This window comes from Colias eurytheme, chromosome 8 (genome assembly GCF_061535395.1).
Source record: "Colias eurytheme isolate Ceu_HAF_F1 chromosome 8, ilColEury1 Martin Lab GWU primary, whole genome shotgun sequence".
NCBI classification, from domain to species: Eukaryota; Metazoa; Arthropoda; class Insecta; order Lepidoptera; family Pieridae; genus Colias; species Colias eurytheme.
The window spans coordinates 8,866,389-8,894,157 of NC_142987.1; the positions used below are offsets into that span (position 1 = coordinate 8,866,389).

Consider the following 27,769-nt stretch of genomic DNA (forward strand, 5'->3'; position numbering starts at 1 on the left):
ATTCTCCTGTGACTGCATTAGCTTATATTGTGTATTAAAAGCAATTTTCTATAATTCTCTTCCCATATATTACAATTTATTTTTGTATTGCCTTAAATAAAATGAAACAACAGAAAAGAAGAAGCGTTTATTTCACATTTATTATTCTGAAAAGTTCAATAATATATATGTATATAACTCAACTCATATATAAAAAGTAACCTGTAAATATTTAAAAAGTAACCTGTAACTCACTTCCACAATTTCTCAAAGCACAAAGAGTTACCATTGAATCAAATCAAAAGTAAGACAAACAAACACAATTTCGCATTTCAATGTAGAGTAAGAGTTTAAAATCAATAATTCAAATACAGCTAATGTAATACTATATTCAAGAGCAAAACGACTGCAATTATAATACTACTAGCTGTGCTCCGCGGTTTTACCCGCAGTGCTCCGCTCCTGTTGGGCTTAGCGCGATGATATAATATAGCCTAAAGCCTTCCTCGATGAATGGGCTATCTAACACCGAAAGAATTTTTCAAATCGGATCAGTAGTGCCAGAGATTAGCGCATTCAAACAAACACACACACTCTTCCGCTTTATAATATTAGTAGGTATAGATGTAAAACATTATCATTCACGCTGACCTACAGATGAAAAATTACGTATCACCTGTACGCAACTGCATCCATCGGTCAATGAACCATCTATGACGAAAGAGTATGCACTGTTCAAACACTATGACCTTAATACTGCGTAGAAAGTTGCTGGCTTATTGTTTTACTCTGCAAGCTTTAATTACGCCGATAAAGCCTGATAACGTGTTCTGGATTCTCGTGATAAAAGGAAAGTCGCTTTTGTGCAATGTTTTTTCCACTCTTTTAAATAGAGTAATGTGATACCACAGACTAATAATACCTAATAGGTATACCTACTAGCTAGGTATACAAGTGATACATATAATATTTCCAGCTGACGTGTAACATTTTTTTTAATTATATACCGTGAATTGTCTAAGAAATCACTTTATACAGGGTGTCCCACTATTGGTATACTAAGCGCGAAGGGACTTGTAGTTTAGCATACACTCATACCGTAAAAAATACTTAAACAACAAGATTATATCAAAAAAAATTTGATAAATTTTTCCTGAAAATCCATGTTTTCTTCTCTAGCTTCGCGCAGCCGGCATATACCGCTTCGCTAATGTGAGCATTCTGTCTATGAAAACATAATCTTAAACGATAGGTCACGTGCTGGTAGGAAAGCTGGGCGGGTTGCTTGTTATGGGTGTAGACATAGAGTTTTAAGAATTCATCTATTTGAAAAAAAAACTGCATCTGGAATTTTATTAGTATTTTTAGCGTATGCAAAACTATAACCTCCTTTGAGCTTAGTATACCAACAGTGGGACACCCTGTATAGTGATAATACCGCATCAAAGCTTAAAAAATAAAAGCTTGCTATATGCTCTAAGCATAAAGAGCAAATAAATAAATATTTTTCAATACCCCAATTTCGTTTGCAAGACTCCTACAATATAATATAGCTGTTGCAATTGAATAAACTTAAATCAAATAGAAATAGATTCTAAGTTTCTAATGTATTTTTAGCCTGCCTAAATTATATTTTTTCGAAGAAACTATGCTATAGTCATAGACAATTCAGAATATTGCCCTATATTCAAAACTTTTTCAAAAGTAATTTTACTCCCAATCAATCATTTCGCAAATTCAATCCATCGTTACATTTCCGCTGATCCAGCAAATTCAAATTCAAATCAAATTCGCAATCCCATTTTGCCGTAAGTGCAACGTCAGTGAACAATGAAGGCTCAATTTCCATGTGCATTGACCTGTTACTATATGAAAGCACTCAAAGGTACCATCTATACTATACTAATATTATAAAGCTGAAGTTTGTTTGTTTGTTTGAACGCGCTTATCTCGGGAACTACTGGTCCGATTTGAAAAATTTTTTCGGTGAGATAGCCCATTAATCGTGGAAGGCTATAGGCTATATAACGCTAAGACCAACAGGAGCGGAGCTAGTATAACGTACAGGTCAGTTTGTTTTGTTAACTGGCAAAGGGCAAAGGGGGTCGGCTGCCGAGTAGGTATACCTACTCGGCAGCCGCGATACACGCGACATGCGCTACACAGACCAAACAGTTTGAGACGATGTAATAAAAGTTTCACTTTAATATATATTTGAACAAATTCAAGTTTCAATTCTAATCGGTTCAGTGGTTGAGGCGTGAAGAAGAACCAGACACACAGATAGAATTACTTTTTACATACATTTGATAATTAAAAACTGAATGAAATAATATGCAGGCGTCGCGTCGTTTCAGTTTCGTGACGTCATTTGCTTTTATTTCAGTTTTTATTCAACTTCGTCTTTGTTTTTACGTGTAGTAGTTACTAGGAATTCAGATGAACTAGATAAAACTTATCATATACCACATTGGTACAAACTTGTTAAAAATTAACACTGAAAAAACTTGTCTGGTACGTTTCAGTAATTTTTATTTGATAGTATTGACTTTCATTCAATTTACGTAACAACTTACTTATCTAAAGGGGTGTAAATAAAACAACCAAGTCATCTAACTCTCAAAGAGTTTAATTAGAATTATTTTGTTCTTGGAACTGGGAAAACATTAGTTAATTTTTATTTAACCGCACCACAATTTTAAATATTTAAATATATTTTTTTAATCTAAAGCATTTGTTTAAAATATCAATTTTATTAACTTCCATTTGTTAAACATACATATATTATGGATCACAAGATGCATATATATAATGGAGTCTCAGAAGAGGTTTGTGCGTCGTTATACCACTCACACTAAGAACCAATCAAGACATGCAAATGTATTTGTCATGTTTGTATAAGTATACATATTTCTATAAATAGGTACAATTATATCGAGATATGATTTGTTCAATATAAATCTATGTTTTGTACTATGAAAATACGTTTTGTTATACTTTATAATCATCTTAAAGATATTCTGGTTACAAAGTAGAATTTAATTAATTTTCTTTAATTTTCCTCACAGGGTCTGGTGCTTTATAAACAACTAAATATTACACTAAAGTTTCCCGAAGAGACCACAGAACAGTATATCAAATTTGAATTTAACTTGAGCATCTGTCCCCATTTTTGTGAACTACCGACTCTTTGACGTAGAACTCTTCCAAAAATCGAACTGCGTTATAAAAATTATAATACGTATATAAATAACTCCAAGGCTTACACTCACACAAGAATGCATTTGCATTTATCACAAATCACACGACGCACTGGACCCCTAGTCTCTAAAGTAGAATGATATTAAATTCCTCTACAAACTAACTTGTACTCTAAACACCTATTCATAAATAAACTACTACTTAAACAATTCTTTAAGTATCACGATTATAGTCATATTAAGGACATGGCGTAATAATTCATGGCATAAGTACATAAGAATAATTAAATTTATTTTAAAATCTACAATCACAACATGGCGAGAGACGCCTAGGGTCCTCTTAAATCATTATTAAAAAAATAACGCTATGCGGAAACTTAGGGGTTAATCGACAGTTCAGCTTAAATCTTGCAGAACCTAATTGAGTCAATATAATGTCTATTAATACTAGAATTAAGTACATATTCATTTGCATCAAAAATATTAAATACACTTATCTACGGATATCGTAATTGAAATTGTGCGAATACATTGATGACGTTCGAATGATAAGCGTCTACTTAGCAGCAATGTATCGTGTTGCATGATTTTCAAAATTCCAAGAAGTGAATAGAAAGTAATATATCGTTTTCTCAACAATAATTATTCGTCACAAAATCTGCTTAAAGCTAAAGAGTCGACGCGACGCAGAAGATTGAAGTAGACACACATTTATAATCTACGTTTATCATTAATTATTTCTGAACAACAACATCGAGATTTGCATCAAAATACACCAATTCACTTCTATTTTCTATGCTACTGAACGACACATTATTGTTTTAACTCTACTGAGAAATCGTTAATTTGAAATGCGTCGCGTCGATATACAATATATTCATATATTCATGATACACATACAAATAAATAAAAATAATTATTAGTCAATAAGATTAACATCATACCGTTCCGTAAACACAGTTACCCTACGCAAGATTTGAGCTGAAAACACACTTTTACCTAACTTTTAGGGTGTTTATCCACGAATAATGAGAGAGGATGTGTAGCGACGAATGTGTTTATAAATAACCAATAGTATCGCTTCAAACTTTATACTAAACTAGATTTCCGCCCGCGGCTTCGCCCGCGTTTGCAAAGGAAAACCCGCATAGTTCCCGTTCCCGTGGGATTTCCGGGATAAAAACTATCCTATGTGTTAATCCACTTGTATAACTTTACCCTCTATATGTGTGCTAAATTTCATTGTAATCGGTTCAGTAGTTTTTACGTGAAAGAGTAACAAACATATTAGATATTAGATGAAGCGATATGATTGGTTCTTTTCAAACACATTGCTCGCTTTAATCCTCGTACACTATTGATGGAAAAACACCTTTACGGGGTTAAACCTCAACAACAAGCTCAGTAAATACGATCCGATGCGAGGATAAGTTCAGTAGAAAAATAGTCAATATATACGTCATATTATTTGTAAAAAAAGAACTACTCAATACTCATATAAAGATTGTTTTGTAGTAAAAGAATCAGATCAGTAATAATTAATTAGAAGGTAGAAATCATGTCCGCTTTTTCGGATCGTTTTTTACTTGGCCAACAAGACCACGACACAAAATACATATCTTTAAAATTATTGCTAAATAAAAGGTCTATTTATAAAATAGTATCGCATTGTTGAATTCAAAATAACTCCATTTAATTATTTAAAAAAAATCGTGCAACTTTGATGTTTGTGTCGTAGTCTTACCATCACGAATCATTCTTTCTCATGCTAACAATATACGCGAGAGAATTGTTCTGGCTCTGTTCATGAATATTGATTTTGTTAAGCTTTTTTCGGAATAATTAACAAAATAGCAAATATGAAAACAATGTATCTCTGTTCCTCTTTAGTATCTGTTTGAAGAGGAACAGAGAAAGTATTATGGAAAAAGCATAATAAGTTTAATCATTATCATATAATTCTAATTGAATGGAAAACAACAAATGGAAAAATGGAAACTACAGATTCTACAACTCTGAAGAATCTAACAATATGTGTTGTAGAAACAATTTTGAGCATAAGTTACACATTTAACAGCTTTACAAGTCTGTTCAAATGTGGTAAGATCTCAAAGATTGGTTAACTATTTAAGTCAATATATTCTCAAAATCGACTACATCCGGAAAATTAAGCAGAACAATTGTTTCGAGTACAGTTCACACACGGTTGCATATAATACTGATGGTTGCGGACGTCCAGCTGCACAGCCATACACCTCCCGACCCTTACATTACTAAAATAGAGCATCTACAGTTTATGCGACTAAAATGACCAACAAAAATGACCACCAGTTTTGACTTCGAAAAATTTCTGGAACAATTTGTATAGTTTAGCCCGAAAACTACTGCTTTTTAATTTAAAACGGTATAGTTTACCAAAAATAGAACATTGGTACAAAATCTATTTCATTTTGTCAACCGGCGGCCACTTAGTCATCCAATCACAAAGTTTTACATCGATACACGATAAATTCGAGGTTCACTCGGCGAACTATTTACACGACGGCACAATAACCGTCAAATTCGTTCCAAAAATATAGTCTTATATCACTAAGCATTCAAGGGGAGGGCGGGTTTTGTTGGAGCAATTCTGTCGTCCGCTGTAAAGAGTCGGTCAAGTTCGTCATCTTCATAGAAGACGACGAAGTGTTCCGGCTTAGCGACGGCTTCGAAGATTGAGCAAACCGAAGGTTTTACGTTATAGAAGTATAGGGGTTGTTGTCTCGCGTGGAAGTCAGCTGTTAGCTGTTCAATGGATTTGGCAGCTGTATAATCCGCGCTGTAAATGTGAGTGCACTCAATGACGACGGGCACAGAGTTGCCGCTCGCGCACTTGGTGACGAGACGCCGCACGTAGTCCACTGACGGGAACATGAGACAGCGGTCCGGGGTTATCATTAGGTATTCCACGCCTTGGTCGGTCTGAAAATAAACATTTGGATATAAATTTAATTTTCATATGGATAATTCATAATTATTATATGCAACTAAATTCTAATATTAATATTTGCTGTAAGCACTGTATAATATAATTATTAGAATTTAATTTAATTAACTTCGATAAAAGGGCATTGGCATGAGGAAATTTATTAGTTATTTGAATTTATCAACAGCAACATTGCATTGGTTACAATGTTAAGGAAGATTATGGATGTATATTTTACTCTATTCTGAGCGACAAAATAATCCTTCATACTCACTGTTATTTGCTATCTGAAGTTATTAATGTGTAAAATTGCTTACTTTTAGCATTTCCACGGAGAATTTGGGTCTAGCAGCGTGGTACAGGATAAACACAATGTTGACAACAACTCCAGTAAGGATGCCCATCTCTATCGGTAAAGCCAAGCAAAGAACGAAGGTCGTTAGTCCAGGAATGAGGTCCAATTCTGAAATAATGAAAAACAGAATTAATAATTTCTGCTTAGTAGAAAATATTAAAGAGCTTAGACGATTCAGTGGTTCAAGCCGGATTAAAAAATTTAAATATTTTATATTTATCATAAAATCAATGACTAAATTAATCCTTAACCCTCAGACAGGAAACCCAGTAACTAATAGATATAAATATAGACTGATGAAGACAGTCAAGTTTTATCTTGAATTAAAGAAATATATTTACATGCGTTAAAAATTATGATTCAAAAAATATATATAAAATAATAATAATAATATGACGATAATACAGAGTTGAGAAGGTGTACTGTTCTTTCTTTTAAAAGGATCTAAGCTACTTGTAACTTGAGTACTAACTCTAAGCTTACGGCTTTATGCAAAGCCTCAAGACATATCATTATAAGTTTTCTCATTGTTATCCTACAGGCTACAACGCCTTCTTAGCTCGAAATAATGTCTTTAATCGAGGTTTATTCAGCTAAATAAAAATAATTCAAATGTATGCGAAATTTATTTTTCTCCATAAATTTAACTATTGAATGCAAAATAGCCACTTGAAGTGTTAGTAGAGAGATAAGAAAATGAGCGCGACTGCATAAATTTTCCTCTATAGTTCACGGGAAATTATTGAAAAAGTATAGCCTATAGGTAGCCTAACTTTCAACTGTTTACTAGATTATTTTACGCCGAGATCTTGAAAGTACTGAAACATTACTAATGCGGTTTTTTCCCTCATGGAAAACCGCAACTAAAGTATTGTTACGGAGAATTATGGCACATTGTGTGTTGTGAGATGCATAACTTTAGATAGTCGTCATTGGTACATGATGAAAGATCACGTTGATAAAACATATAGTTCCAGTTATGTTATTCACACACACACACACACACACACACACACACACACGCCGACACTTAAACACACACGCTGACACACACAGGCACACACCCATACAAACTTACATATACACGCGCACAAATACATACAAACACACACACGCAGACATTCACTAACACATTGGTCACGCATAGGTCTATATTTTAAGAGCCTTTTTAAGTATAAGTATTAGTATTAAGTTCTGTTCTTTTTTGTTTTTCTCTTCCCATTATACTTTATTATTTAGTTCTTGAAACTATTAGTGTATTTAGTAGTGCTATCCGCGAGGGGGGCTAGTGATCTATACTACAGGTCTTTCACAGACCTATTTCAGACACTAGTCCTTCACAACGAAAATGCTACATAATTACATATTTAGTTCGTTTGTAATAGCTTTAAGTTGTGAAGGCAAATAAATGAACTTTTTATTTTATTTTTTTATTTTATGTTTATAAAAGAGCGGAAATGATCAAAAGTACTACTTATCCTTATATGCTAAAGACATCATTACAATCTCCAGAAAAACATTTTCAAAGGAAATTAACGTCAGCGTCTGTGTTCTCTTACTGAATCTGGTTTCATTTGCAGTCAAATTTAATATCACTACATAGTATAAAACAAAGTCGCTTTCTCTATCCCTATGTCCCTTTGTATGCTTAAATCTTTAAAACTACGCAACGAATTTTGATGCGGTTTTTTTAATAGATAGAGTGATTCAAGAGGAAGGTTTTAGTATATAATTTATTAGGTTTTTTGATAAAGCGGGCGAAGCCGCGGGTGGTAAGCTAGTTGTTCATAAAATGCAGTTCGTGGCAATATCACAAAATACTATAAAACGATAACAAAGGCGAGAACACTACTTTGTTATACATATTTTATCAGGACCTATTGTTCTGCAACATTTTCATGGGAATTAGGGTATTGTTACTGACATTAATTAATAATAATCTATAGAATAGTATTATGACTTACTTTTGGCTCGCCACATTGGCTTGACGACATCATATTCTACCATAAACAGAATAGCAGAGATGATGACAGCAGCCAATGCCGCCTTTGGAATGAATTCGAAGTACTGCGTGAAGAACTGCAAGGCCAAGATCACCATCAGACCTGAAAAGATAAAAATAATCGTTTATTAGAGAAATGAATTTTTGTGAATCTTTGTTTTTGGAGCAGAGGAAATTGTAATTTAATATGTAAACGGGTAAAGCGCGTCACACACGGTGAAGATACTATACCCGAAATTTTGTGTCAGTGTTTCGGGTCATTTGTAACAGGATGGCGGTTCTACAGGGGTCTTAGTACGCAATGACAAAAAGAAAAATGATGGTCAAAACGCTGATACCGGATACCTTAAGATACTGTAATATTTTATATTAGAAAATCTTAACATAAAATATTATAATATAGTATCTTCACCGTGTGTGACGCGGTTAGAACGTTATTTTTAATAAAAGTTATAATGAAACTTATTGTCACATGTGATACGTAAAGTTTAAAATTTTAGTAGCAACAGTGTGAACTTATTGTGCGTTTATATTGAACTAGCTTTCCACCCGCAGCTTCGCCCGCGCAGTCAAAGAAAAACCCGTATAGTTTCCGTTCCTGTGGGATTTCCGGGATAAACCCTATCCTATTTCCCGGGATAAAACCTATCCTATTTCCCGGGATAAAAAGTAGCCTATGTCCTTTCTCGGGTATCAAAATATCTCTATACCAAATTTCATGCAAATTTGTTAAGTAGTTAATGCGTGATTGAGTAACAGACAGACAGACAGAGTTACTTTCGCATTTATAATATTAGTATGGATAATCGAAACTTACCAGTGTAAAGTCCGTTGAACGTAGTCTTCACTCCCGATCCGTTAGAAACTACAGAACGTGCAAGCGACCCTCCTCCGGGGTACGCCTGCATGAACGAGTTGCCGACATTCATCAGTCCTAGAGCGATCATCTCCTGAGTCGCATCAATCGTTTTCCCGCCAGAAAACGCCTTGCAAATCGCAATGTCTTCAAGCAGCACTATCAAAGGGATCACCAGTAAACCCGATCCCATTTCTGAGACCATATCGACGAAATCTACCGTGGTGTTATCTGATTTCACGTAGCTGAATGGTGGTACCATCGGTGTTGGGACTCCAGAGGGTATGGCACCTACAAGAACATTGCCATTAGTCTAGCGAAATGATAAAAGAACAGTGACATAATGTATAATTAATGCAATGTAATGAGAGGCAACAATGAAGAATACCAGCGTGCATGGTTGATCGACTCCTACAGATGGAAAAAATAACAATACAGATCAAAATAATATAGATATTGATGTGATGAAGAGTTCGTGTGTTACATTACTAACCGCCCGGTACACCTTCACCTGGCGAACGCATTGAAAAACAAAAGACAATGTTATTACTTTATTCATACGAATTCGGAAGAGAAGTAGTAAATCTTACGTACCCATAAGTCGGAAAGGTGCGCCACCCTTTGCAGTAACGAACCAGAAGCCGAGGACTCCAGTGAGGACCACCACGATGGCGTTACGGCAGGTTCCGAGTAACCACATACATTTAGTCAACACTTTCTGCCGAGTGCTTGGTCCATCTGAAGACTTCTCTCCAAGTTTGATCATACCGATTTTCTGAAAATAACAACGTGTTTATAACATATGGACGAGAGCATTGAAAGTACTATATTTTCGTAATTTTTCAACTTACCCTCATAGAAAGTAGAAGCGCAATGCAACTGAATCCAAGAATTGGATCCCATAAGGACGCACTGTGAATATTCTTGAATACTGATATCCATTGTTGCAAGAACGTCGTACCCTTCACGTTTATAGCGAACAAGTCTTTGACTTGCGACGTGGCAATCATCAATGCAACTGCAGATGTAAATCCAGAAGACACAGGTCCTGATACGAAGTTGATCAGGAATCCAAGTCCAAGCACTCCCATCAGTAGTTCAATTAGTCCAGTGAGGAAATTCAGTAGGATTGCTTTTTCTATGACGCCTCCAGCGACTTGCCATGTTAGAAGAGAGGCGATAGCGGTGGGTCCGGCGGGAACAGCTCGGCATCCGCCCAAGAAGATGTAGATGAAGCAACCCAAGAATGAACCGTAGAGACCATATTGTGGAGGCAAGCCAGCGATGTTCGAGTAGGCAAGAGACTGTGGGATTACAGTCAAACCCACTGTGATACCCGCTATGAGATCGCCTATTGCTTTTTCCAAATTGTAACTGGAATATAGACATTTCTTTTGTAATACCAGAAACAAATTAGTTATATGTGACTTTATTGATCAACTGTGAAATTGAAATACTAATACGAGTAGAAACATTATCTATCTACCTTCAATAATAATCATAACTGATCTTTATCGGTCTGTTAACCGATATTTGTGCTTTCAATACCCTTAACTACTGGAAACCAATTTCCTTTAATTTCTACACCAGATTAACTTTCGATTAAGATTAAAAGATAACGATACAAGGTTTAACGACATAAAGGTTTGACTTATTATTTTACTCAAGATATTAATAAGTATTCTATAAATTATAAAAATATATGGAATTAAAGAGGCGATCACCAATTGAGCGAAAAGTATTAACAGTAAATTCACAACTTAATAATGAAACAGAATACCTAACTAACATAACGAATATACATATTATCAAAACAAGTCACGGAAGCTAATCAAATTAGGAGCATAATGGGCGCAGATCACGCAGTACCAATCTGAATACTTCAGGATAATTAGCTAATATGCCGTGAATGGAAATTGATCTATTTTCCGGGTACTTACTGAGGTAACCAGGCGGTGATCGGTATTCTCTTGTGGAGCGTCTTGCGGTTGAGCCGTCGCTTTATGTGTGACCGCCACCCTTCACCCGCTCCGCTGTCGGACACTGAAAAATATTGATGAGTAGTGATAGGAATGTTGGCAAACTGATAAACAATACATGTTCATTTTAGGACAAAGACAAAGATTCGAATTTTAATTTTCTCGCTGAATTTGATGATTGTTCTCGAAAGACCAAATGTAAGCTTACAGTTCGATGAGCCACGTTACAGAAAATACATATGTTTGAGCGTCTATTTAATATTTGCGGATAAAAAAATATTTGTTCATTTCGCTACTAAGGTTTGAATAGCTGACTTCAAATAAGGGAAATATTTATGTTGTTTTATTCATATTGCGTTTAACATAATTCGATAAACACAAAAAAGTATGAGGGCCACTTTAATTTTATTAATAGATCGAAGGGTCACCGAAAATTACATGTCAATAAGTCATGCATGCATGTACCAAGGTCTCAAGAGATAAACAACGTTACATAACTCGTTTATTATAAACGTAACGTTGAAAAAATCTAGAAAGTACGAGAAATAAGGAGTAATTCTCTCAATCGTCACACGTTCAAGTTCAATATTCTATCTGTAGTGATTTAACTCGGCTAAATGAAGATGGAAATGTAGTTCAGAATTACTTGTGGTACAGGACTTAGGAGTTCTCTAAGAACTTTTCCAATAACGTAGATTATTGCTGTCTCGATAAATGCGCTTCGACGCTTTTCTAAACGTGTCATTCAATATTGCGTAATAAATTTTTATTTCTTCCTTTATGAGACATTTCCTATCCACTTACTGCGTATGGTTATGAAGGTATTAGCTTTCCGCCGGCGGCTTTGCTCAAACATGATAACACACAAGTTTTTCCCCTTACAAATTTCCTCCCTCTGTTTACCTCTCTCAAAGTTTGATTTCGCAAAAAGAGTATGTTCTTCTCTAGGGTCTAATCTATCCATATGCCAAAATTCATTAAAATTGGAGCAGAGATTGTCGCAAAAAGAATCAACATCCAACTTTTAAATATGTATTAGTTTTCATCATTTCGGCTTGGTCTTTGACTGTTCCTAGAATAATGCTAATTAATTCCAGGTATTATCCAGAAATTGGATACTGTGCTTTGATTATATTCATCACTGTATATGACTTTAACTATTAAAGTCTCAAATTGCAATATTAATTTTTAGGTACGTAAGCAAATTTGCGCATCCCGTCTTGGAAATATTGCTTAGTTGTCGGTTTTATTTTATTAATACTGGACAGTGGACAATGTATAGGTACTTTTTTTAGATAAACGGAAATAAAGTCATATATTGTGACATGTCTGAAGGTCCTACGCTCTGAGTTGACATTCAAAATCTAGTTTATTTTGAACTAGTTTTTTTTTTCTTTTGTATTTCATCGATTTAAAAGGTCTACTATTAATACTGCATTTGAAATAGCACAAAATTATTTGGTCAATAATAGTTAAATTTAATTTCGATTAATGTTTATTAAAATCATATTATAAAGTAGTTTATGAAGGTTTATTTATAGGGATGTAACGATACATGATTTTGCCGATACGATACCGATACCGATATTTGTAGTAATGTATCGGCGATACCGATACCGATACCGATATCGATGGCTTGGTAGAAAAATAAATAGTGAATTATGCATAAAAAGTTACCAACATTTAACAGAGGCAACTGTTAATCGTATTCTTTTAAATAAAAATGCCAAATCAAAAAACAACAAAACCATTTATTTTAGTATTATTATTTTACGAAGTCAGTTAAACTTTAAGTAATACACATACAATCAGTACCTAATAAAAGTTTACTATTCTGCCGTCCTTTAACTAGAAAGGAAGTGAGTTTCGAGTAAATGGCAAAAAACACGGAAATCGTTATTTCTTAAAAATTATGACACAATAATTATTGTGAGATACATCGATCGACATTTAATTATATTATACATTATACAGACATATAATTATGAAATACATCTTAATATTTTATCCTATTCCCACATATAAATATTAGTTTTTACCCAGAAACTGTTATAATTTATTTTTAAATTCACTTTTTCTCGTTTAGTTCAGCATATAATCTGAAAATTTTAACTATTTACTGGAAAAGACGGCCGTTCACATACCATAGCGACTTTTTAGCTAAGTAATTTAGTATTTTTATTTTCATTTTGTGATTTTTTTTTATTAAGTAATAAAATGCTTACCTAAAACGTCGTTAAGCTACTATAACTACTTTTAAGCTTATATGACTTTCGTTTTAATTGAAATTTCAAAAACTTTATAATCAGCGTTTAAGGGCTTTTGGATGCTTTTGTACTATGATTCTATATAGTTGTACTAAATTTTAATCTTACTAATGTTAAAAATTTGCTGCTGTCTGAGGCTTTGCTCTCGGGAATTACATCCTCTAGGTCAACCAATGGAAAGGAAAAGGATCAAAAGCTTTTAGGTTTAAGTATTAAGGATTTAAACACTATCTAAATTAATGGTTTTAGCGTCTTATTGTGAGTAACAAGTATTTTAAACTCTTTTACTAAATGACTCTTTTAAGTTTTCGATAAAATTAACCTTTTTTTTCTTGTCATGTTCACGTTTATTTCATTAAGGGGTTAAGATTGAGATAAATCTTCTCGCTTTTCTTTTTTAGAACCGTATATTCATTTGGAATTGCAATTTTAACGTTATTTTATAAATATTCTTCTGCGAAGCCATCATACGAGTCACGGATATGTGAGTACATATAGAACCACAAACAATGTAAACATAAATCGTTTCCTGAAAAAAAAATTAAGACTTGTGCACAAGGTTTTTGAAAAAATACACCCTGGTTTCAATAGGGCTTCAAGCTCTTACATGTGGGATGCTCTTAATAAATAATGTAGAACCGCTTATCAAATGATTAGAAGACTCTTTCATCCACATTCAGAAAATATAATATACTTACCAGAATATGTGGAAAATAGCAGGAGGTAGAAAACTTTTTATTTGCTACAATGTAAAAAATACAAATCTTAATAATCTAATACATATAAAGATAAGAAAAAATAGCAATAGTTGCAAAATGGACTCCCCGTCAGCGGGTCAAAGGTAGTGTACTCCTAACAATTTTTGTATCACCATCTCTAGTACATTGCTTGACAGTCGATTACTAATTCCACCCAAGGGGTAAATTACATAATTAATAAATAGTTTTAAAAATTAAATAGTACAGACTGTCTTTCTTCTCTTTCTTGGTTACAGAGACAAATCAGAGTCTAAACAGAGAAGTACGATTGAAAGTTTGCATTGTCGTAACCATTACCTACCAAATTTTCGTAACTTTGACTTGTTATATTTTCCGTAATTTAGCTGCTAGATTGTTTAAAACTTAGTAAACCTGATCAGAAACAATACGTCTTGTAAAAGAGAATCAAAAACAATCGGTACTCTGCTTGGGAGCGACATTATTTCATCATCACTCTCATCCTCAAAACTGATGCATCACCAGAATCGGATAACTGCCTTTTAGATAAAAAATGAGGGTTAGCTACTTTGTAGCTAAGCAAAAAAGTGTTATTAGAATTTTTCCTAAATAAAATTACTTAACTAAAAAAGCGTTAAGGGCGAGTAACTGCAAATAAGGTAAGGATTTCCATTGGAATCGTTATATGAAAGCATATCATAAAGCAGTTATAGTCCTTTTGCGTCCCTATAGTCAAGTATAATCTGATAACGTACTTTTAGTCAAGTAAAAAGCTAAAAAATAATTATTAAATCTGGCGATTAAGGTACTCGAGATGAAACGGGAGATCGGTCCGTCTCTCTCTCGTTATACCTGCGATCGCGCTCGTGAGGTTTTGGTGTGACACAAGTTTATGAACATGTCACCCGACTAAAACGATTTTAAAAACGTTATCACGTTAAAAAATAAAAAAAATCAAAATTATTTATTTCTTTCCTTTACATAAACAAATTTGTGATTGGAACACTCCTAGTAAGCAAATAAAATGCTTGTGTCAGGAGCTTCCGCTCTTCCTTAACACTATTACAGAAACAGAAATAAAACAATATGAATGAATACAATGCAAAAACATAAAAGAAAAGAAAGAATTTAATAAAAAAATATCGGTATCGGTTGATTTATTATCGGCGATACCGATATATCGGCTTGCCGATATATCGGCCGATATATCGGTATCTGTATCGGTATCGTTACATCCCTAGTTTATTTATTTATTTATAACACTTTATTGTACAAAACAATGTAGGAAATGTAGTACAAACTAATGAGGTACAAAAATTTTGCAAAATAGGCGGCCTTATTGCTACACAGCAATCTCTGCCAGGCAATCTGGTAGGAAAGGAAATGTGAGAAGAATATGGATAGCGCAAAAATTAAATAATATAAAAACAAATTTAATTAGAAACGTCATATAAAAATAGAATAAAACTCCACCAAATGTATTCAAAACACGGAAATAAACAACAGTTATAACAAACATTTTTAGGAGTCATCAACTGTACGTACGTCTGAATTTTTAATTGTTAGGTAAGCCGTAAACCATCTAAATATAGAAATCCCGTTATTCTTCTAGGAATAATTAAACAATGAACATTTTAGCGTAAATGTCAAGTAAATACAAATACACAGAAAGGTGTATAATTAACACCTACCTAATTATCTTTTAATCCTGTTTCTCTTAGTAATTAAATATTTACGAGTCAGCAATTAACTTTGAAAGGATTTGAAAGGTAAATATTTTAGAATTTAGGCGCATGTCATTTATCTTTCGTCCCTTTTTGTGTACTCAAGTAAATAAATGTTACAATGGATTAATATTTTGTACAAATTAAAACAAGTCATCCTTCTTTAGCTACTGTGAATCAAAAGATAACTATGAATATATCGTTTTTACCTGCTTTATGAACTTAAATCAAATTGAAATCTCATGAACTAAAATATTATAAAACTTCGCTTAAAAAAAAATAAAGAGATCCTTAGGCGCATACAACTAACATGTGTTTCAAATACCACTGAAATGTAATACATTTTACTTTCACAAGTGGATAAACAAATAAAACAAGGGTAATTTAAAAGATTGCTCCCAATGAATAACGAATTACAATTCGAATCGCAAGGACATGTAAGTATAAGGTATGTAAAATCATCCCGACCTCTAACAACATTCTCAGATTTTATTATGCCGTAAACTGAAGTCCAATCCTTACTGGATTTCAACAATTTATGTATCCCAAATAAGGGTAATAAAATGCGAGATTTTGGCGAGAAGTAAATAAATATTTTTAACCGTAAACCGTAATTGTCAGACAGTATGGAAATGGAATAATATATACATATAATATAATATGTATATATAATAATAGGATATTATCCTTAATCATTTTTTGTCGCCTAGCCAGTATGTTGCAACGAATAGTTCATGGAACTTCTATTTTATAAAAAGACTTAATTAACTAGTTTAGCAATCTCCAGAAATGACAAATCACTACTCATATTTCATTTAAAATAAAAAGTAGGTACGCCAAAAGGGTTAGATAGTTCATAAGTGCGGAACGGATGTTTGCAAAAATAGACAAATTCCCAGATGTCATCTTATTACTTATATAATATTTGTTTAATAAAATTATGTAGGTCTTATGAAATTGCCGTAATCCGATATCACAACAACATCATAATGGGGCGCAGAAGGCGTGAGATATAAGCCAATTTAGAGGCCAATCAAGATCCAATTAATTTCTCGATAAACTACGATTATCCTCACCTCTCTTGAAGATGAGAAAAATACCGATTTTCTTATTTATCGCTTACATAAACGATGAAGTTTCTTTTAATTATATACGCGAAAAGATTTATTTTAGGAGTTTGTTTATCGTTTCTAAAATATAAACAAATTAAATTAGTACCTACCTACAACAACGCAATACGACAGACAGAAGACAGAATTTGAAAAACTCAATTATGAAGTACCTACATGAGAAGTTAAAAGTTTTACATATAACTTTTAGCTTTTCACGTATCCATAGAAGCATGCATCACATTCACTCATCATGAACATCAATTCAAAAGTTTTTTGTTGTGTCTACACACAAACTGCAGTACATAAAAATCTCTACGTATTCGTTATCATTCGTTGTTCATTTACTATATTAGATAACATCTATACTAATATTATAAAGCTGAAGAGTTCGTTTGTTTGTTTGATTTCTCGCTAATCTCAAGAACTACTGGTCCGATTTGAAAAATTCTTTCCTTGTTAGATAGCCCATTCATCGAGGAAGGCCATAGGCTACATAATATCATCACGTAACAGGAGCGGAGCCACGCGGGTGAAACCGCGGAGCGCAGCTAGTATTGTATAAAATAATAAAACTTACGTATATAATCATTGCTGGCATGCTTATCGTCGGGGGGTGGTAGCGATCCAGACGACGCGTTGTGTTTCCGCCGAGGTATCATTCTGAAAAATATATTTCGTCAATAATATGTTTAACATAAAATAATAATAAATATAGTTCAAAAACACGCTGTATTATGATGAAATTAATGTATTGTCACCGACCATTGATAAGTGTACAAAGTTTTAATTGAATTTGTCCGTTTAAAAGGGGTCAAAATCGAGTCTAAATGTTTTTAGGTTTAGGTTAGGTTTCATACAAACATAGTATATATTTACACAATTAATAACACGTAAAAGTATTTTCGTTAATGACTTAATTTAATATTGATAAAAATGAGCCGGTTTTGCTACTATCAATAAGTGCGAAATTAAATTAACATTTAATTAAATTATGTTATCGGCATAATGAACTTTTGCTTTTGAACAATCATGTATTTTGATATGAGTAATGAGGAAATGTGTATAATAATATTGTTTCATTAGCGCTATTTTTCTGAAAAGGTTCATAGCTCTAACTTTTCTATTCAATAATAATTAGTTATATCAATAATATATTAGAACTTATAATTCGTAATAATAATTAGTAATAGTTCATGAATGAAAAAGTGACGACGTTCTCCATAACATTATCATGTAACTGTTATTAGTACATATGTAATTATTTATTATAGTTTGATTTGCGTTATAATGTCGTATTACCTATATCTTGTAACCGTCTAATTTCAATTATATTATTAGCATAATTACAAAGTGATAGCGTATTTTATAATGAACTAGCTGCTCCGCGCGGTTTCACCCCCGTGGCTCCACCCCTGTTGGTCGTAGCGTGATGATATATAGCCTATAACCTTCCTCGATAAATGGGCTATCTAACACCGAAAGAATTTTTCAAATCGGACCAGTAGTTCCCGAGATTAGCTCGTTCAAACAAACAAACAAACAAACTCTTCAGCTTTATAATATTAGTATGTATATAGATATGGATATAAACAGGTCAATAAAAATGAGTAATCATAAATTCCCCAACATAAACTACTTTATCAGTAACTACAAGCTCGTATCACCATTCATTTAAATATTTTAGTTAATATTATTACAGGACGCGAATATTCGTTATTGTAATTGAAATTGTAAACTGTATGTATTTAGAATTTAAATTAGCGTTAGCGATATCTGTCTAATAATCCTCTTTTAGGGAAGTAGGTACTACAATTAAGAAGAAAGGATAAAGAATTTCGCAAAAATAATATTGCTTATCAATTAGTTATTCGTGGTTATACCAAATGCAAATTAAATAGTGATACATGTAAAAAGGGGACATGTTACGAAGATAAATCGATGCATTTTCAAAAGTTTAGTATTTAGTCTGCGATATCCCTAAAAAATACGACGTAGACTAGGTATAGTAAAAAAATATTGTAGTTTAACCATACATAGAAATATGTATGGTACAAAGTACTAAAAAGCGTTTATCGTTATAAATATTATCACTTGTGGTCAATGTTATTTACATAACGGAAGGTGGGAGATATGTATCTCACGATTCGTCATGCCCATGCTAAATGCTGCTTATAAATCACGAATATTATGTAATATACAGTAGATATATTTCAAGTAAGAATTGTTAAGTACAATCAATACTGGAAAAATGTATACATATGATTTACGGATAAGTACATAATTTTTTCTTCTATTAATTATGCTCAAAATAACGAAAAAACTTAGAAAAATAACTCACTGAGTCAAACCATACTACATATTGTGTGTGAAAAAACGTTTAAAGTCGTGATTTTTTTATTTACAAAACAAATTAAATAAAAATGGTAGTGTAGTAGTGGTATATAGTATCATGTATATGTATAATCATGGACTAATAGAATCTAAAGGTATTAGTCTATGGTATAATATATATAAAAATGAATCGCAAAATGTGTTGGTAAGCGCATAACTCGAGAACGGCTGAACCGATTTCGATAATTCTTTTTTTATAATATTCCTTGAAGTACGAGGATGGTTTTTATGTAGAGAAAATGTAAATATGTACCACGGGCGAAGCCGGGGCGGACCGCTAGTGTATAATATTAATAGCAATTATTTTGATAAACGTTATTAATTTGAAATCACAGAAAGACTCTTAAAATTTTATTCATACGCTTTATATGTATTACCTCCGTATAATATTACATAATAACTATACGCATTATTGAGCGCTATTTTGCTAACCGTACACTTGTTTGTCAATCATTTCACATAGGGCTGATATTTGTACTTGTAGGTATTCCGTATTAAATATCCGTAATCCGTACGTACTAAGTACTATTATAATGTACTGGTTACTTGGTAATGTGCTAACAGTTTAAATAAATATAAATGATTGTGTTGACTCTATTTTGTTTGTAATGAAGACTTGTGAATTAAACTAGATTTTTTAAAATTATTGAAACATAGATACGGTAGTAAAATGTTTTTTTTAATACTTATACCGTAGTAGGTATATTATTATTAGTCTGTGCTTATACCTGTATATTTTGTAATTTTTTGAAGGTAAATTATTAATAAACGATTTCAACAAACAGCTGAACGCGTATTTTACAAATATATTTTTCCTTATACTTTACTAAGAAATAAATGCGAGAATATGACAATAAATCAATTACAATGTGAGAAATGAGAATAATACTGTACCTCCTTATTTTTTAAGTCGTCTATATGTGAAAATATCGCAGTTTTTGAAGTCGGTTAACAATCGAAGAGGATAGTCCCTTATCTGTACTTACTAAGCCTTTAGCACCATTCGGCAAGTCGTTAAATTTATGCATGTGTTAAATATAACTAATTAACAATACATAACAAATGCAATAAGAATTTACATAGTAATTTTAAACGTAAAATATTTAAATTCGCAGTAAAACAACTACTTATTGTAACAACCATTGTTAATATTTTATAACTGTTATACTAATTGGTTTATATTTTATGAAAGTTTTACAAAAAAGGATGAGCAATATAAAAATAAAGTTTTTAGTAGTTAAGTAAATTAAACGCGCGAAAATATTTTTTTTTTTTCATTTCTGTCATTTCTTTTTTTGGAGTAACTACCGACTAAACTCCACTGTGTTGAGTCGCTGAAAGCACCTACTTTCAGTCGCATAGATTGAAAACGATTATTAAATAACTTATAAAAACTTAAGATTACTGTTATATAACTCAAACTCAATTGCGAACATAATTATTTATAGTGCAATTAGCACATGCTAAGTTTTGTGTCATCTTACGTTATATTGTTTACGTGTAAGTACTTAACGAGTGGAAAATATAGTATGTGAAGTAGTATTAATTGTTTAATTACTAATTACTTCCTTAGTAGTGTGTGGTACTGATTTATTAAGACACAAACAAGATTTCGCAGTTTAAAACTAGTACTAGATTATTTTAGAAACAATTAGACACTACTTATTTATTTAGTAATGGTTTTTGTAATTATAAATGATTCAATAATCCATACTATAATACATATTATAAATGCGAAAGTAACTCTGTCTGTCTGTCTGTTACTCAATCACGCCTAAACTACTGAACCAATTTTCATGAAATTTGGTATGGAGATATTTTGATACCCGAGAAAGGACATAGGCTAATTTTTATCCCGGGAAAATGACGCAATCCCGGAAATCCCACGGGAACGGGAACTATGCGGGTTTTTCTATGACTGCGCGGGCGAAGCCGCGGGCGGAAACCTAGTGCAATATATTGCGGGGAGAGAAAAAAATATAAACGAATTTATACATACTAATATTATAAATGCGAAAGTAACTCTGTCTGTCTGTCTGTTACTCAATCACGCCTAAACTACTGAACCAATTTTCATGAAATTTGGTATGGAGATATTTTGATACCCGAGAAAGGACATAGGCTAATTTTTATCCTGGGAAAATGACGCAATCCCGGAAATCCCACGGGAACGAGAACTATGCGGGTTTTTCTTTGACTGCGCGGGCGAAGCCGCGGGCGGAAACCTAGTGTAATATATTGCGGGGAGAGAAAAAAATAAAAACGAATTTATATTCTACTAGCTTACCGCCCGCGGCTTCGCCCGCTTTGTCTATAACCTAATAAATTATACACTAAAACCTTCCTCTTCAATCATTCTATCTATTAAAAAAAACCGCATCAAAATCGGTTGCGAAGTTTTAAAGATTTAAGCATACAAAGGGATATAGGGAAATAGGGACAGAGAAAGCGACTTTGTTTTATACTATGTAGTGATAGCGTAACGAGGGAATCTCGACGATTCAAAGTTCAGTCAATTGGCTGGCCAAGACCAAGAAGACATTCCCAAAGGGAATTAAGAAGATTGTTTTTAATATACTAGCTGTCAAAATAAACTTTATCTGTTTAACGAAGAAATTTGCAAAATATTTCTTTTGTATTGCAATACATAATATATTTAACATTATGTATTCTTATATTATTTATTCAGTTCCCGCTACAAGGAGAATGAACTCGTTTATAAAGGTTCATAATTTTTAATATCAATATAGGTGCATAAGTAATAATATAGACCGGGAGATACTGACACAAAATTTCGAGTCATTTGTAACAAGGATGGCGGTTCTACAGGGGTCTTAGTACGCAATGACAAAAAGAAAAATGATGGTGTGAACGCTGGTACCGGTGGCTTAGTCGCGTGGGCGTTTGTCGAACTCGTCGGAAAAATAGAGAAAGTCAAACGATTTGTAACACAAAAATTTTAGAATTTACCGATAGCCCATAAAAAAGTAGTAGGCGGTAGTGTCATGCCATACTTTTCCGGTGTGACTTACAGCCCGCCATACCGATGCGAATGTGTTGATTTAAATAAAACAATCATTCAACCATTTGTACCAGGCTAACTTTTGCACAGGTAACTATCGTCGTGCAGCCATTTACGAAAATCGCCATGCCATACTTTTCGGACGATTCCAAATGGTCGCCATACCGCCGAAAATCTGCAAAAAAATTTTATTTCGCCAAACTTTTTGTACCAGTATTGCATTTGGATTTTTGGAGAGTTTTTGATAAAATGTGACCATTATTATATTTGCCATACTTCTAGTAGGGGGAAAAAGTGCTGTCATACTTGAAAACTTAATTTATTATTAATTTATATAAGTGAAGATTTCCAACACATAGATCTTTGAAATTTTGTATTTATATTTGTTGATCCTCAAACTTACAGGAAAAATAAGTGCCATACTGTTACAAATCGTTTGACTTTCGCTATTTTCCGACGAGTTCGACTAACGCCCACGCGACTAAGCCGCCGGTACCAGCGTTCACGCCATCGTTTTTCTTTTTGTCATTGCGTACTAAGACCCCTGTAGAACCGCCATCCTGTTACAAATGACTCGAAATTTTGTGTCAGTATCTCCCGGTCTAATAGTATCAATTGAAATAAACATTTACGCAGATGGCGATCACGTGTAGGAAAAATAAATATCGAAGCGTATAAATTAGCAATAGCCGCGTCCAGACCGACCGAGCGCGGCTCGCGAGTCCCGCTCGCGAGCCAATAGCTCGGCCGGTGTGGACGGCGCTCGGGCTTCCTCGGGCGCACGTTGGCTCGGCCGAGCGCCGCTCGACCCCGAGCCATGCGTTGTCGGTTTTTGGCGATGCTCAAAGGCGGCTCAGTCCGAGCGGCTCGCCCGGTGTGGACGGACATAACGACGCTCGCGAGCCAGAATCAAAAATGGATAAAGAAGACAGTATTCGCTTAATACAACTTTATGGAAGCTTCAAAATGTTATGGGATTCGAAAGATCCAGATCATTTAAATAAAAACAAGCGAGTTCCTGTTCCTTTAACAAACTGTTACCGTATTGGTTTCGGTTTTGGTACAATTTTTTAATCCAGATTTTTTGTTTCTTTTTTCTTTTTTTTATGATATATCCAGACAACACAAGCGCCGCAGCAGCTAATAAAACGTAGTTTTCCATCGTTGTACGGAGATAAACTGAATGCTCAAACCGGCTCACCTTGGCTCGCGAGCGCGGCTCGGAACTTTTCACAAATAGCTCTGGTGCCACGGCTCGCGAGCAGGAAGTCTGAGCGCGGCTCGCGAGCCGCGCTCAGCCGGTCTGGACGCGGCTAATAACCGAGCTATCATAAACATAAGGATGTTGATTGAAACCTAACAATTAATTTTTGGGTATAGATTTATTAAGGAAATATTTTGTCGTGACCATTTATTTAAACGATGCTATTTTAACTTATTTAAAAGTAACAAATAACACTTACCAAATAAATATTATATTAAGGTAGAAATACTGTATGGAAAACAGGTACGTAAGTACCTTACTGGTTTTGATTATACATGATTTCCTACAATTAATTCTTGTATGACTTCTGAAAACGATGATAAAAACTACAAAACTATTTAAATATTTTAACGTTTAACTGTTTCAGTGTAGGTTGCTCAAATGCAAACATGCGAAGACATTCGAATTTAGAATTTAGAATACCTACTAATTTTTTTTTAATTATTTTGACTAGAATTTAGAACACTAATTTTTTTTTTGACTCGAGATATTTTTAAACAAATCCTGTGTTATTGTAAAACACACAAAATTGATAAGAGATACGCTTTAATAATGATACAATAAGAAATATAATTGGACACAGAGTATTTTAATTAAATTTTATAAGAACGAGTTTCGTAAGTACGCAAATAGGTTTGATGTTTGCAATACTGATTGCAACTGTGTTTAAATTGATTATTAAATTTTATACAGAGCAATTCCAAGTACTTATAACATTTTAATTCGTTTATTGCTCGAACTCTCAATTCTATTAGTGTTCTCTGTGTAACTTATCACACATACAAATAGGACGGCTCACGGCATATAAGAAATTATTAAAATATCAATCATTTTTATAATAAAGAGAGAATTATTTTTTTTATACATAGGTACATACGAATTTATGTATAAAAGATTAAATTGTAAAGCGAATCATAATTTTAAATACACGTGCAAGGTCAGAGAAAAAACATGTTTGTTTGTAACACATGTTATCGTTCTAACTTCTAATAGCTAGGGACGTTTTTGTACAATCTGGAGCTGTGACAGCGGAATTCCCGCCACGTCACTTTGAATAGCACACTGCACAGACTACACAAAAAAAAACACAAAGCATATAGGGTCTGAGCTCTTCAGGTAAAGGACCTAAACCACCCGCTGGCAGCTAATAACAAAAAAGTTTCTTTGCCTCGGTACTACAAAACAAAACTTTTTGTCTATGCCAGGTGGAAGTATTAGTTGTATCCAGTCACTTTTTTATTTTATAAAAAATATAATGGGTATTCACCAGGGAATTACGTAATAAAATATCTGTGGTTTTTGTTATTTTCCTTATTCTCGGTTTAATTTAAGATAAATTTGACTTTAAATAGTGTTGTTGCCTTTGGCGTGGCGAATTTCATTGGACACGCATAAATGATATGATATATACAATTACAATGCCTAATAATTTTATATTTAACACCAGAAAAGGATGCATTGACGTAGGACATAATACGTTATAGTCCGGGATACATCGCCCATTTTTGCAAGTGATTACTATCAAGCAAATTTTTCGTGAGTAGCTTTATTTTGATGAGATGCCATCGAGATATATGTACTACTAGAGGGGTTATTCCAAACAAAAACATTGCGCGCGGCCGATGTGGTGGGGTACGTGTGGAACGAGCGAGGCGTGGCTTCAAGTTCAAAGATTAAGCAATGCGTGCAGATGCGACACATTGTGCAATCTGTTTACTCGGTACTATCTGGTGGTACTGATACTAGGGAATTAATAAAACGAGGATTTTATATTAAACTATGTATTTTAATTTCCTTTAAATAATATCAATTTAGTAAGCTTTTGTCGTATAAGAAACTCACATTTTGAAAAATCTCACGTGAGATTCGAGGATGGGGGAGGGGTTGAATAAATTCTCACGAAATCTCACCAGGGGGGGAGGGAGGTACAGAAAATTTTAAAAAACACCTCACGTAATTTATGGACGCCCCCTTACTCGATCACAATTTTTGTAACTTTACTATAAACGGAACTACATTTAAAAATATACTTTATTTATTGAGTTATAAGGTTGCTTCCATTCTGTTTATTTACATTCTCAAAAACATCAATCGCCGCAGAGGTAGCTTGCGACAAAGGCGGCTTGTGTCAAAGGCCTCGGCGATATCATTTAAGAACATAATAATATTATGTACTTTAGGCAAACTTGTAATAAGATCTATTTTACTTTCTTTTTAGTCCATTTGACAAGGATATTGGGTAAGATACCTATTGGAATAATTTTATTATTATGTATGTACTTATTAAATCCGCGAATAAAAAAAATTTTTAGTCGTGAATATAGAAATTGGGTCGCATTTTTATAATCCGCGAATAGTGAAAACACGAATAAAGGAAGCGCGATTAAGGAACTTTTACTGTATTAGTTTCTGTGAATGTTGTGTTTATTTGTAATTGTTGTGCATAATAATTTATAAATCCTATTGGAACAACTGTTGATTAACCTTTTTTTAATAAATAAAAATAGGTAAATAAATAAATATTACTTAATATAACCTACCGTTTTACTTTGCGTAGTCGGGTAAAAGTACATATAAATATTTAGGTACTACACCACGGTAATCTTTCCTAGTAGATATTGTATATACATAGTTAAAAAAATCCAGTTACATTTTTTTAACAGACTCATCGATAGTGTCACGTCTGTGCTGTTAGTCTATGAAAAATGGCGCGAAACGCAGAACGCGTGGTGATTTTTCGCAAAATGATAACAATATTAGTAAAATGCATGACTTAGGGCGTTTGTCCACTACAAGGAATTTTACGGTCCGGCATTCCGATTTTTTACGGTCCGGTATGGCACGCCATTAATCTATATACTAGCTTGTGCACTAGACGTAATTTTACTGTCCGACATTTTACTTTTCCCTATTCCGGATGGTTTTTTGTGTCTACGAGTCGCTGTAGGTATAATTGTTTTCGAATGCCCACTTGCTTGGATTTTACTGTTTTTACTGCATATGCCAATTGAAAGTAAGCTCTTGTTTTACTTTCTTTTAGTTGGCAATGAGATTTGAGAAGTCGGTATTGTTATTTTATATACATTGACCAAGCAGTGACCTATAATTATTATCTAAGTAAGTGTTGGTAAGTTAAAGTTCAAGTGGGAATAGCTTTAGCTCCTCGTCACCGATTAAAATAAATAAGTGAAACACGCATTTTAAATCTCTTACGGAACTTTACTTTTTATTATAACGAAATAATATAATATATTTTCACCTTCTATATTTTTTACTCGTTTCTTGTAAAATGCAAAAACAATCATTTATGATAGCATTATACCGCCAAACTTCCTTGAACTGTACCGCACTGATCCGAGTAAAGACGGACAGGTGCACAAGCAATTCATCGGTTTTTTCATGCCACACCGGACCGTAAAAAATCGGAATGCCGGACAGTAAAATTCCTTGTAGTGCACAAGCGCCCTTACTCATAATAAGGAAACTTACTGGTGAAAAGTCACTCCTCGGGCTTTGTTTGTATTATGGGAACTGTTAAAACAATATCTAAGCAAACACGAAGGCATTTTGAACAGAGCAATAACACGTGTTGACGCGGCAAGCGGGGGGCACAGTCCGACACAGACTAAAGAGACTTGTGATTCTTACCTCTAGCTCGTGTTAAAGAGAGTGTAGTAGCGATCGCCTCTCTAGTACGTAGTACATTCTATCTCGATGTGAGATGCCCAATAATTTCATGTACGAAACTCTCGATTGTGGTAGCTTACAGAGGTAACAAGGATGAAAATTTTTGATTTGTGAATACCTGTGAATGATAATATTAAACCAATACCAATTATAAAAACAACAACAAAAACTTTCAGATCCATTACCAATATTATGATTAAGTTCTCAATTAACTTCTTTGACCCATCTCAAGTTATCTATACCAATTAAA

The 27,769-nt window shown here is 33.5% G+C and overlaps 1 protein-coding gene across 3 annotated transcripts in view; it reads right to left on the bottom strand.

The window, feature by feature from the left end:
• Window positions 1-2,587: 2,587 nt before the first annotated feature.
• The window catches only part of Esp (Epidermal stripes and patches), a 43,702-nt gene continuing 18,520 nt past the window's right edge, over window positions 2,588-27,769 (bottom strand). For all 3 annotated transcript variants that reach the window (XM_090104867.1, XM_090104865.1, XM_090104866.1), the window contains exons 2-9: window positions 17,733-17,815; window positions 11,298-11,400; window positions 10,209-10,731; window positions 9,952-10,132; window positions 9,319-9,648; window positions 8,464-8,604; window positions 6,462-6,607; window positions 2,588-6,140 (exon numbers count right to left, since the gene is read on the bottom strand). In XM_090104867.1, the coding sequence (XP_089960993.1) occupies window positions 5,769-6,140; window positions 6,462-6,607; window positions 8,464-8,604; window positions 9,319-9,648; window positions 9,952-10,132; window positions 10,209-10,731; window positions 11,298-11,400; window positions 17,733-17,814 (1,878 nt within the window). In that variant the 5' untranslated portion in view covers window position 17,815 and the 3' untranslated portion in view covers window positions 2,588-5,768. The remainder of the gene's footprint in view (window positions 6,141-6,461; window positions 6,608-8,463; window positions 8,605-9,318; window positions 9,649-9,951; window positions 10,133-10,208; window positions 10,732-11,297; window positions 11,401-17,732; window positions 17,816-27,769) is intronic.